Below are 13,619 nucleotides of genomic sequence, written 5' to 3' on the forward strand. Positions count from 1 at the left end.
AAGCTTAATTTCATAAACACAAATTTCAGAGGGTTGAAGCCTTGGGACTTCAGGAGGTTAGAACATGAAAGGTCTAAGACTTTGTATAATTTCGTTTTGAGAAAGTTCTGATCCAATACCAGGGAGCTGACCATCAGAATTTTGGTACCACAGAAAGCAGGCAAATACCAGAGCAGGTGAATATCATAACAGGGCTGAATATCGAAGTAAGCAAATATCAGAGTAGGCAAGAACCTCGAAATATCAAAACCTCATAATTACATTAATTTGTAATGTATTATTCATTGAATTCGATTTACAACACCAAGGGTTGCAAGGAGAAGATATTACAAAGGAAACCATGGACCAAGGGACCCTTTCTCTCTCCTTGGACATGACACATGATAGCATGTAATTGGGCCTCAAGAGCTAACAGTGGCAAATGATTTCATCATGACATGGATGTATAGAGGAGATGTGGCAGTCAGATTCAATATTATTAGGTGGCCCAATAGAGAAAATCCTAGTGACATGTGTCACCACTGAGGAGACGCCACATGGGTTGATGATGAGAGAATCACATCATTAGGGAAGTACATATCAAAGGCTAGGATTTTGTAACACCTTTGTAATTACATTTTGGAGAAAGTTCTGATATGTCTCTTTGATCGTGGAGCACAAAAGAACCAAGGGCGTATTGGAGATCTTATCACCTAAGTGTTATGGAGACGCCACGTAGGTATTTAAGAGGTTGGATATTTCGTAACATCTATGTAATTGTAATTTGAATAAAATTCCAATACTAAGGAGTTCTAATGTGTTGGCATTTGGCCATGGAAGCTAAAAGAACCAAGGGAGGAGAGTAAATACATAAGGAGATAGGTCCCCAGTGGGATCCTAGAGGTCTTAGCACCTAAGTGTTATGTCTCCTGTCACAACATCTGGTCCTATGGCAGAGAAACAATAGATGATGAAGCAAATGGAGCCAAAGGTTAGTCTGATATTTTGGTAATTTTGTAGCTTCTCTCTAATTACAATTTGAGAAATTTTCGATATAAGGAGTTCTGATGCCACTAGTCACAACACCTAGTCCCATGGTGGAAAAATAATAAGGTGAAAAACAAAAGGGGATAATGGTCAGGATCAGTATCTTGTAATATAGTAACATATTCTTAATAAAGTTACGAAATAATTGGGCTCTCATATTACAACAAAAGTGTATGAAATATGTATGAGTCGAAAACTAAAATGTAACTATGCATAGAAGAGCTGGTAGCTGGAGTAATGGAGGCAAAGACAAATATCATTGGGTCAAGGCACCAAGGACCACAATTGGGTAGGATGATTTAAATGGGGCCTGTCTCGAGTTGAAGTAAGCTTCCACTGATCTCCCGTGCATGCCTCATTGAATTGAATGAAGGCCAGAGCATCAATGACATGAGATTAATTATATAAATAATAGATCCATTTTGGATTACATTCTAACCATTTTGATCAAATGAATAAGGATGGGGAGACTCGTTGGAAAGTGCAAGTTGATTGAGGATTTATTTCTCATCATGAAAAATCTCAGAAGCCCATTCCCAATGTTTAATGTGGTTGAAGAAATCAAGAAATTTGATGCAACAATAGCATGGACAGCCATGGAAGAGTACTCTTGGGAAACATGAATGCCAAGTTAATGGTCAACAGAGAGAGAATCATTTCTTACACCGGAGAGGAACAAAACCACGGAGCATAGTTGAGCAAAAATGGGGGGAATACAATATTGTTGTGTGAGCTGAAGAGTGTGGAATGGAGTATGTGAAAGTAGTGGGAATAGCCCAATTGTTTAAACTGAGACATAGTGTTTCTAAGGACTATGATTATAGTTGAAGGAGCAACAACGAGCACAGTTTTTAGGAGAACTATTGTGGACCATATTGGAATTTATTTGTATATGTATATGCCCATTTTTTATGTTTTAAAATTGTATGAAAGGTATAAGAATGGCTAGAGCAGGTGCTGGCCTACATTCATAAGAGGTTGGTGCCTATTGGAAATTAGGTGCTTGATATCTTAAGGGGGTTAGTGCCTAATGTGAGTGGGTGCTCAAATTTTTTTTTATTTAATTAAGTAGGTGCTTAATTCACATCATAACAACAAATAGATTGGTGTTTTTTTCCCTTTGGTTTCAACATAAAAATAATTGTCTAAATATCTGTATGTGTCTCATGTGATGGATTGTATGTACATGTAAATGCCTTATTTTTATGATCATTTGTATTGTGTATGAAATATTTCACAAGTAATTGACTGTAGTGAAAATATTTACAGACTTATACTTAAAATTCGAAAGAACTTCAGTATCATTGATTCATCCCCCCCCTGCTCAGTAATTCATTCTTGCAATACACACTTTTGTATTCACCCACCCAAATATTTGGACGACTTACAACAAAGAGGTTATGGACACGCCAATGTTTAAATTTTCAATAATATTGGGTAGATATTGGAAAGTTAAAACAAGTGGATATATCTCATTTGAAAGTACACATATGACCTTGCTCAAAAGTTTAAAAAACATCATTCTTTATAGGCAAGGTCACATTATGCTATATATTGAAAGTTTTCAACCACATGTTAATGACGTGGAGGAAGATATTGGAGTATACACTCTTTTTATAGATGACGGCATGCCTCCTCCCAATGAAATCCATCGAGAAGACCAAATTTGGCATTATAATTTTTATGGGGCCTCTTACAATGAGGTTAATTGTGCCATCATTCTTCTATACTCCCATCATGATAAATGCATCAGTATGCACTTAGGCTAGCATTTCAGTGCACTAATAATATCACAAAATCTGAGGCACTTCTCTTAGGAATAAAGGAAGACATAACCTTGGGATGTAAGTATTTAGTTGCATTTGGAGAAAATGAAGTTGTTGTCAATTTAATCAGGAAAATATGTTATCCTACTAAAAAGTTTATCAAATGATACGTTGATACTGGTTGGGAAAGGATCTCTAAATTTATGACTTTTAACATTTCTCATGTTCGAAGAGAGCTTAACTCCTTTACATATTGGCTAATTTTCTACGCCACTAGTACCTCGCATCAAGTATTACCAGAGAGGCCCAACTATATTCTATAATTCCTTTATAGGCCTCATCTCCCTAACAATCACTAGGACTAGCAAGTATTTTTTTATGACAGAAATTGTTGACATTTCATACAGAATGAGTCTTTTAAGGAGAATGAGACAATGTCACTAAAGTTAAAAAAATATCTTGTTGGTCTCTCCAGTCTTGAAAATTCATTTTCACTAAGTGATGTTCCCAACTGAAACAGGAAACATAGAGAAGAGTTTAAATGCAAAATCAAAGAAATCGTCTGAGTAGAAATTAGGAACGCTGAATATCCCAAGGCACTGCAAGTTGGGGCCTAGTGTACAAAAGAATAAAAGAAAAGTCTAATTATCCTTTTTAGAGAGTTTTCAAATGTATTTTCCTAGCCCTATAAATATATTCATGTTTATGACCCTAGTATTATCCCACATGCCATTCCTATGAAAGAAGAAGCCAAGCAAGGTAGGGAGAGGTAACGATGATTCAACCCTTCTCTCGAATCTTAGAAAGTAAATTGATAACATATGGATAAGAACTTTGAGAGGGTGTTAAACATGGTCTCGTTAAGAAAGAAAAATGAGGACATACGTTTTCACATATATTATCTCTCATTAAATAAAGCAAGCGTAAAGGAAAATTTCCCTTTCCCTAATATGGATTACATTCTACAAGAAGTGGTAAGATAGTAAATGATTTCCCTTTTGGATGGTTTTGAGAATAAAACTACATTTACTACACACTTGGGAACATTCACCTATGAATCAACACCTTTTGGTTTAATTAATGCAGTTGCGACTTTCCATATGGTTTTGCAATAAAACATCGAGGACCTCATCAGGAAAATCATTTAGATACAGCTCGATGATATGGTTGTATATTCAAAGTGTTGCAACAATCATTTTGAACATCCGAAGTATTTTGTATTAGGTTATTCGATATCTAACTCAAGCGAAAGAAATATATGTTCGTAGTTACTTCTCGTAAACTTTTACGACATATTGTATCTGAATCTAGTATTAGCATTGATTTGAATACAGCAGAAGAAATTAAAAAAATTAGAGCCCCTAATTCATAAAAGGAAATTCAAGCTTTTATGGGAAAAGTAAATTTTCTTGACATCTTTATTAATGATTTTGCTAAACTTTTTAGGCATGTTCGTAATTTTTTAAAGCATGATCACACTTTCAAATGGGATGACACTACATAGCAAGCTCTCCTTGCTATAAAGGAATCTATAGGGTCTGCACGAGTGCTAGCAAAGGCAGACTTTGATAAAGAATTTATAATTTATACTAACGCCACTGAAGAACTCATTTATAGCATCCTCATGCAAAAGGATGATGACGAAATTGAAAATCCAATTGATTTCATGAGCCAAAGTTGTTTAAATGATGAATTTAAGTATTCTTTCATGGAAAAACATGCTTTTTCTCTTGTCAAATCAACTGAAAAATATTGTGCTATATATTAAGCAAGCATACAGAGGCATACAGAGGTAAGATTTCCACTACCCTTCATCACAATTTTTTCTCTCGTAGACTTTACGTTTTGGAAAATTATCCGTCATTACTACAAAGATGATGAAGGGACGTGACTCGGCACTTCACTTACCTCAATACCCTGAACCAAGTGAACCAGATAATGATGAAGAATCCTTTTCTACTTTATTTTTAATTAAAAAAATCAAATTGATGTTACATATCGTCCTTGGTACAAGGACTTGATTTATTATTTACAAAATCAAAGGTCTCTTGAATATCTTGATAAAATAAAAAAATAATGTTATGTTTAGAATATTCAAAATATCAAATCCTTAATACTATGCTTTTTCAAAGATCATTCGATGGATTACACTGTGTTGATGATGAACTTCAAAAAATTTAGCAATATCTCATGGTTCTACTTATCATTAAATGCATGTTGTTGGCCATTTTTCTACGATGTCTACTACACATAAAATCTTGAATTTTGGCTTCTACTGGAATTATTTTTTATGACACTTGTAAGTATGTGCAGATCTGTAACGAATGCCAACAAGAAATTTATAAGGAAATATTCAGTTTATGCCTTTACAGGTCATCATTCTTGAATTTCCATTTTCTAAGTGAGGCCTAGAATTTATTGGCCTGATTAATGCATGGCCATCTGTAGGACATATCTTTATCCTTCTTTACATTGACTAATTGACAAATTTACAAAGTATGCAAAGTCTATTCCAATAAAAAAAAGCCAAAGATGAACAAGTCAACAAATTTATGGAAAATAATATTTACTTTCATTTTGATTTTCCATAGAGTTAATTCTTAATAATAGTCTAGCATTTATTTCTGCACAATTGACTAAACTCCGCTTAAATCACACAACTAACATAATCTTTTAAAATATGCTCTTTGGGCTGATTGTCGATAATAAACTCTAACATTAATACTTCTCCTTTTCAGCTAGTTTATGGCCAAGAGGTAGTTATTCACATTGAATTAGAATTAAACTTTGTGTGCCTCGCCATGCAATAGCAAGAACTTAATTACACTAACGTTCCATGAAGGTTCTTAGCATTGTTTGCACTTGATAAATAACAAAATCATTCTCCATAAAAGATCAAAAAATGTTAATTTCTATGTTAATCAAAATGTACTCCTTTGGTATTCCACGCAAATAATAAAAGGAAAGCACCATAAATTATATAAATTTCGGATTGGACACTTCTTGATTTCTATTGTCGTTGGACTTAATTTTTATCTATTGAAATATGAAAACGGTCATATGTTGTACCATACTACAAATGTCTCATCTCAAGTCATAAGTAGAAGTAGACTAAGGATAAATCATGAGAAACCACCCATCTTATTTTCAAATATGCTTTAGTTTAGTTTTATTTTAATTAAATTATGAATAAGAACAATAAAATGAAAATGTATACTAATAAGTGGCGCCTACCTCAACTTGGTGTTATAAGAAGTTTCCCTTGCATGTGAGGTATGGGGGCATCCATTAGTGATTTTTCAAGTAAAACGTAAAAGGATGCATACGCTTGAGTCTTAATTATGATTGTAACCAATGAGAAACCTATTTTCTTATGAATGTATTTGATGAGAGAACATTGTTATGAAAATATAAAAGAAAGTCTGAGTGCACATTTGCATTTTAAAAGGAATATAATATATTAAACCTTTATTGAATAGATAACATGACAAGGTTTGATGATTCCATTGGAAAAATATTACATGGAGTGAAAGTAACACCAGGTGGAGCTTGATGCTAGAGAAGGCGAGCGACTGAAGCGATTAGGGTTTTGCTGTTCGCTCAGACGGCGCAGACTGTGCAGCGCAGGCTCTGCCCTCAAACCAGATCGTATCCCTGGGCGAAAAGTGCAACAGTACAGCATTAGACCGGCACTATGGAACAGCCGCAGGGGGGGCGTCAGGGCCCTCCCCAATGCAGCACGATCCGGAACAAGCTTTCCTGTTTGGTTCGATTGACAGGGAGATTCTGAACAAAGGAAATAGGCCACAGCAAGAAAACAAGAAATCAGGAGGACGACAAAGCCATGCTAGCGTCACTCAGGATAAGGGGAAAAACCCGGAGGAAGCGCCAAAGGTAACCTCGACTACCTGTAAACCAATAGCCACAAAAAGGCCAAGAATAGAACTACCGGGGCACCAGATTGATGCTCGAATCGAGTTCATGAGAGATCACGCCATCATAGGGAAGTTCATAGGGTTTTGGCCAACGGAAAGAGCCCTATATGGGTGGATTGCTGCCAAATGCAAGCCGAAAGGAGATGTCACCCTGCAACTAGGGCCAAAGGGCTTCTTCACAGTAATTTTTTACTGCACTGAAGACAAACTCAGGGTGCTGGGAACAGGGCCTCACTTCTTCAACGCAGCGGGTTTGTACATGAGAGACTGGATACCAAGATTCAACCCGGATAAGGAAGACCTCACCTGGGCACCAGTTTGGATCCGAATGTATGGCCTTCCAGACGAATACTGGGACGAGGACACACTCAGGAAGATTGGAAATGGATTAGGGGAATACATCAGGACAGCAGAAGAGACCAAAATGCGCAGATTCATCTCATATGCTCGCATATGTGTCTTCATGAGGCTGAATGAAGCATTACCAGAATCGGTAACTCTCTCCCACTGGGATGAAGAATGGATCCAACCCTTGGACTATGAGCATGTGCCCTTCCGCTGCAGGAGATGCCACGCTCTTGGGCACCTATTCCGTGATTGTCCCCTGAACGCCAAAGCCACGTCTCAGGACCCTCTAGCGGCCAAGCTTCTAAGAATAGTTTCGAAGTCCTAGCTCAGTCCTCCGAAGATCCTCCCCCGATCTCTGATTCCCACCCCTCCCATCCATCTTCCTCTGCTCCCCCTCCTCCCCCAACCTCCTCCCCCAAATGCCATTCCCCGGAGATCACCCATGACTTCCCATCCGGAGATAGGAAGGAACAGGCAGAGACAGACAAGGAAATGGATTTGGGTGGAAAGCTAGACCCTCCCTCTAGCTCAATGCTAAATGAGGAAGAGAGCAGTCAGGTGAAACCAATGGAAGAAGAACCTGAGAGCATAGACCTGCATGGCCTGGATATTCTAGAACTGGAACTAGCATGCAAAACAAAGGCATATGACAGCATATCCGAATCCCAACTCAACAGGCTGGAGGTAGTCATTTCAAGAGCTTATCAGCAGCAACAACTAGGGATTCAGCCAGGAAGCCAGTGGGATGGAAGCCAACCCCCAAAGGAAACCAAAAAGAGAGGAAGGAAAACAGATCTACAGAGAACCATCGAGATTGGGAAGCTCCTGTTAGACTCAGGCAGGTATGCGAAATTGACAAAGTACTACAAACCCACTGCAAATAGTGAACTATGAAGCTGGTCTCATGGAATTTAAGAGGGCTCAACAGCCCAGGGAAACTTAGAATGCTGAAAAACATGATTAAAATGGAGAAGCCACAAATATGCTTCCTCCAGGAAACCAAATGTAATAGTACTACTTTAGGTAGTATCCTCACAAAGGCTTGGCCAGGTTGCCGCTCAGTTGCGGTAGATGCATCTGGAGCGTCAGGGGGGTTAGCTATTGCATGGAATACTCAAGCAATAGACCTCTCAGATTTCCATGCCTCCCACCACCTGATACAGGCAGCCTTCCATATTTTGGGCACGAATGTTCATGGCAATCTTTCAAATGTATACTTCCCACAGGACACAGGAAGCAAAATAGCACTTCTAGACACCATCGAGGCACTGAACAACGACAGAAGGCACCCACTCTGGATAATCGGAGGGGACTTTAACATGATCACCAAGCTAGAAGAGAAGAAAGGGGGGAGAAACAGGCTGGAACAAGAAACCACCCACTTCAAGAATTTCATCCAAAACGCCTCCCTCATAGATGTGCCTTTCTGCAATGGAACGTTCACATGGAACAACCGCAGAGCTGGAAAACACCAAATCGCATCCAAACTAGATCGCATCCTTATCTCAGATAATGCGATTCACCTGGGAGGAGACTTTACAGCCGCAATACTTCAGCATACTGGCTCGGACCACTGGCCGATTGCTCTTCAATGGCAGCGACCTGGTGATCAAACGCGAAGACCCTTCCGCTTCGAAGGATTCTGGCTCACGCACCCTGAGTTCAAAGACTTCGTAAAAACCACATGGACTTCCTTCACTCCTCCAGAAGGGTCCAAGATGTACCAATTCCAACAGAAGCTCCGGTACCTTAAAGGCCACTTAAAGCGATGGAACAGAGAAACCTTTGGAGATATCTTCAAAGCTCAGCAAGATCTCAATCGGGAATTAATGGACCTCCATCAGAAGATAACCACAGAGGGACACACTGAAGGGACCCTGGAACAGGAACGACGCATCCACAGTCAGCTTCAGGAAAGGCAGAAGCAGGAGGAAGTTTACTGGAAACAAAAGTCCCGAATAAGATGGTTGAAGGAAGGAGAGCGCAACACCAAATTCTTCCACAGAACCACCATTCAAAGAAGAATGCACAATAACATCCCGTTTATCCAGAAGCAAGGGGGAGAGAAAATAGAAAAGCATGAGGAAATAGAGGAAGAATTACGCAATCACTTCAACCAGATCCTTCAAGAGCCGGAGGGAGACAGAAGGATAGCAATTGAAAAAATTACTAACAATGTGCCTAGAATCATCAAGGAAGAACACAATGAGCTTCTCCTCCGCCCAATACTGCCTCAGGAGGTGGATGAAGCGATGTTCCAGCTCAAAGAAGGAAAGGCACCTGGGCCAGACGGATTTACCTCCACATTCTTTCATACCTTTTGGGAGCTGATTAAACAAGAGGTATGGCAAATTGTGGAAGAATCGAGAGCCCTCCACTGGATGCTGCCCTCTCTCAACACAACTTTTATAGCCCTAATCCCTAAGGAGGAGGACGCTATTACGCCTGACAAATATAGGCCGATTGCACTTTGTAATGTGATATACAAGGTCATTTCTAAAGTAGTGGCTAATCGGCTGAAGCCTTTGCTACCGCTGCTCATATCTCAGGAACAGTCAGGCTATGTGGAGGGCAGACAAATCATGGACGACATTCTCCTCACGCACGAGATCATACACTCCCTCAAACATTCAAAGCAGGCATGTATGATTCTTAAACTAGATCTTTCTAAAGCTTTCGATAAACTCAGCTGGATCTTCATACAGCAAATGTTAAAAGCTTTTGGTTTCAGTTCCATGTGGATCCGCTGGGTCATGAGCCTAATAAACTCCACTCAGTTCTCCATCCTGGTGAATGGCATCCCTTCAAGGCCCTTCAAACCATCAAGAGGAATCAGGCAAGGGGATCCCCTATCTCCCTTCCTATTCGTTCTCATGGCAGAAGGGCTAGGACGTCACATCAAACAAGCTCTTCAATCTCAACAGCTCAAGGGTCTTTCAGTTCATAACTCCCCTGCCACTTCCCATCAGCAATTCGTTGATGATACCATGCTTTTTGGTTACCCTTCAGCCCAGGAAGCCACTTGCCTCAAATCCTTGCTCAATGACTTTGCTGAAGCCTCAGGCACGGATGTAAATTGTGCCAAATCGCAGATATTCTTTTTTCATACGCCTCCCCCTGTCAAATCAGCTGTCACTCGCATCCTCGGATTCCCTGCCACCTCCCTTCCCTCAAAATACCTTGGCACCCCTCTCACGGCCTCAGCTCTAAAGCATTCCACTTGGCGTACCCTCATAGAGAAAATGGAATCTCGTCTCAACCTTTGGACTCATAGATCTCTCAACCTAGCCAGTAGGGTTGTGCTCATCAAATCAGTCCTTCAGGCAATGCCGCTGTACCTATTCTCAATCCTTGCAGCACCCAAATGGGTCCTAAAGAGAATCAGGCAGCTTCAACGCAGCTTTCTTTGGGGAGGGTCGGCAACTAATCGGAAATGGGCATTGGTCAAATGGCCAACAGTATGCCAACCAAAGGAGAAAGGGGGTATTGGGCTGAGGGACCCAGAGCATAGTAACGCCATCATGAGTGCCAAAATTTGGTGGCACTGGATCACTAATCCAGAAAAGCCTTGGGCAAGAATCTGGACAGCTAAATATGCCAACAACAGACCCCAGGAGGAGCTCATCCGGTTTATCCCCATGGAAAAAGGCTCGCTCATATGGAATGCGGCCAAACAGCACTACCACTTAATACAGCAACACAGCTTTTGGGAGGTTAGGAATGGCCAAACAACAAGATTTTGGACAGATGCATGGAATCAGATGCCAAAGCTCATCCACACCCTCCAATTACCACTGGATCATGTCAGGCAGGAGCAGCAGCAAGAAAAGATCCATTACTACTGGGGGCAAGAGATGGAACATGGATTCAGGAAATGGAAACAAGGAAATCATTGGGCTATCACCACAAACTTGCAGGATACAGGGGCTTTGGAGAAGGAGCTGGATAAAAGAAGAATCCGATATGACGAAGGCACCGACATCTTGAGATGGGGATACCGACCAAAAGGCGACTTCACCACTTCAGAAGCTTACAAGATAATCTGTAACAATAATATCCACTCTGATCCTATATGGAGCAAAATATGGGGTTTTGGCTCATGGCCCAAAATCTCCTACTTCCTGTGGCTAGTCAGTCACAAAAGAATCCTTACCTGGGATAAATTAAGAAGAAGGAATTTCCATGGACCATCGTTATGCCCCAATTGTTGCCAAAATGAGGAAACGCTTCAACACCTTTTGGATTCCTGCCCTCTAGCTAATCAACTATGGGAAAAAGCGGGCTTCAGATGTCAAAAAAGATGCAGAACAAAAAACGACATTACTGACTCCCTAAGGCACTGGCCGCAGAACCCTTATAAGAGTGAACTCCTCAATTGCTTGTGGAACCTTCTCCCTGGTCTCATATCCTGGAGTATTTGGAAAGAAAGGAACAAGCGGATATTCAAAAATCAGAGCTCAAGGATCGAAGAGGTTTGGACCAAACTATGTGGGAACCTGAATGAGACGCTGATCCTCCACTCCTGGACAACGGAAGATCTTCCTTCTCTTGATAATGAAAAAGGTATACTAAGCAACTGGCAATTGAACATTCCTCAATCCCAACACAGGAACAGCACCTCCACAAGCAGCGGTTCAATCAAAGACACCTGGAGCGCCCCACCTAGATATTCTTACAAGCTCAACTTTGATGGAGCCTCCAAAGGTAACCCGGGAAAAGCAGGCTTTGGAGGCATCCTCAGGAATCATGAAGGTACACCCTTGAAGATATTCTTGGGATCCTTGGGCTGGGATACCAATAACTCAGCGGAAATTGAAGGATTGTGGCAAGGACTCCTCTTAGCCGGAAACCTCAATCTGCAGCCCTTGATCGTGGAAGGAGATTCCCAGATTCTTATAAACATGGCCAAGAGATTGCAGAATGGTTCTCAAGCGAAAAAAATCTCAAACAGTTGGAGACTGGCGGCCCGTTTAGAAGCCATTGAACATGCCCTTCGCAGCAACAGGGCAATCTCTTTTTCTCATACAAAAAGAGAAGGCAACAAGGTCGCCGACCTTCTCGCCAACATAGGGGCAGATAATGATCATATTCTCCTTACAGGAGCCCTAACCATTATCACAGACAATGCTCAAGCTCAGGAATTGGATAAGCTGATCCAAAATGACAATGCCTACCCGGATGCGGGTGCCACGCAGGAGAAGGACGGTTCGCCACATGGTAAGCATGGGCGGCCTCAAGTTTGGAAGGGTCATTAACTGCACTCCGCCGCCCTGGATGGCAAGCGTGAGAGCAGAGGCGCGAGAGGACGGCAATTCATTGCCGGGTCTGAGCTCCATTAACTGTTTCAGAGGGGAGTTATGGCATACCAGGATCGAGGCAAACCAAAGAAGCATAAACATGTTAAGAATTGGGAATGTTATGCATCGGATCAAGTTCGAATTGTGGAATTGGGTTTCTGGACGTCAGGTCTCCGAACACAGGCTCAAGAGCTCCCTTTGGCAATTGGACGTGGACACAGGGCAGCAAGGGTGGGTGAAGGCGGTTTCACACCCTCCTTATCCTTCTCCCCTGCTCTGTTACGCTCATTGGGCATCAAGGAAAGCATGGTGCCGCCAAGACAGAGGCTCATCAGCCATCGAGGCACTGGAAGAGGTGGAACTTCGTGTCCCCCGGTTGCCAATCCACCTTCAAGCTACTGCCGTTGTCTGTGCCACCAAGTGGCGGAAGCACACCCCATTCAGTCGAACCAATTTATGGACGCCAGGACTCCGGATTCGAGCTCTGCCCCGCTACCTGCGTTTGGAACAGCGGTATTCTCCTTCAGCAGCGCCCAGGGCAATTCTAACATTAATGCTCATGTCTCGGTCCTATTCTTGGAGGAACCGAAAGAGGAGGTTGGGGAGCAACCCAGCGCCCAAATTCATCTTGCTGAAAGCTCCAGGGCAGCTGAGGAAAAGGCAGAGGCACAACCTGAGCCGGAGGTCATTCCACCATCGTCTCAACCGGCGCCCGCTTCAAGCAAGGCCAAGGTTGACTGGGGACCTCCCCCGGAAGGCGAGTACTGGATTTATGAGGAAGATTCAGATGAATAGGAGCCGGCTCAACCAAGCTCTTGCCCTCAGACATTGCTCAGGTTTTTTTGTGAACTGTTACTCTTATCACAAGTGCTCAATGTATGTCGTGAATGTCTCTGTTTGGCTTGATAATTACGTAGTTAAGTGCTTGACTACGCCCTCACAAGGGAAATTGATGAAGAACTTCCTTTTCTCTCTTTTGCCCCTGCGTGGGATAGATAATTTTGCTTTTTCTGTTCTCCAAAGGTCTACAGCCCCTGCGTGGGTTACCAGTCTCAGTCATGGTGCCCTTGCATGGGTATTTGGTCTCAATGGTGTTGCCCCTGTGTGGGCGTTCAGTATCGATGAGGATGCCCCCGCGCGGGTTGTTTTTTGTGAGCACTATCAATCCAGAGTGCCATCCTTGGTCTCTGGCGATATGTATTCCTGGCTGTAACTGTTTTCTCTTGTTACTGTAAATAATAGAAATA

At 41.7% G+C, this 13,619-nt stretch overlaps 1 protein-coding gene across 1 annotated transcript; it reads left to right on the top strand.

Annotated features, from left to right (window-relative positions):
* The first annotated feature begins 8,040 nt into the window (after positions 1-8,040).
* On the top strand, positions 8,041-13,167 carry LOC149178236 (uncharacterized). Its single transcript, XM_089422031.1, has 3 exons — positions 8,041-9,009; positions 9,127-12,312; positions 12,424-13,167. Exons 1-3 carry the CDS (start codon positions 8,041-8,043, stop codon positions 13,165-13,167), a joined length of 4,899 nt encoding a protein of 1,632 aa, XP_089278157.1.
* The last annotated feature ends 452 nt before the right edge of the window (positions 13,168-13,619 follow it).

Source organism: Pinus tabuliformis, chromosome 4_1 (genome assembly GCF_031772625.1).
Source record: "Pinus tabuliformis cultivar Carrire ecotype Pingquan chromosome 4_1, CPIR1, whole genome shotgun sequence".
Classification (NCBI taxonomy): Eukaryota; Viridiplantae; Streptophyta; class Pinopsida; order Pinales; family Pinaceae; genus Pinus; species Pinus tabuliformis.

Coding starts and splice junctions, on each gene's coding strand:
- LOC149178236 (XM_089422031.1), top strand. CDS start 8,041: ATGGAGAAGCCACAAATATGCTTCCTCCAGGAAACCAAATGTAATAGT. Junction 9,010..9,126: donor AAAGGCAGAAGCAGGAGGAA/GTTTACTGGAAA, acceptor CCGTTTATCCAG/AAGCAAGGGGGAGAGAAAAT. Junction 12,313..12,423: donor GTAAGCATGGGCGGCCTCAA/GTTTGGAAGGGT, acceptor TAACTGTTTCAG/AGGGGAGTTATGGCATACCA.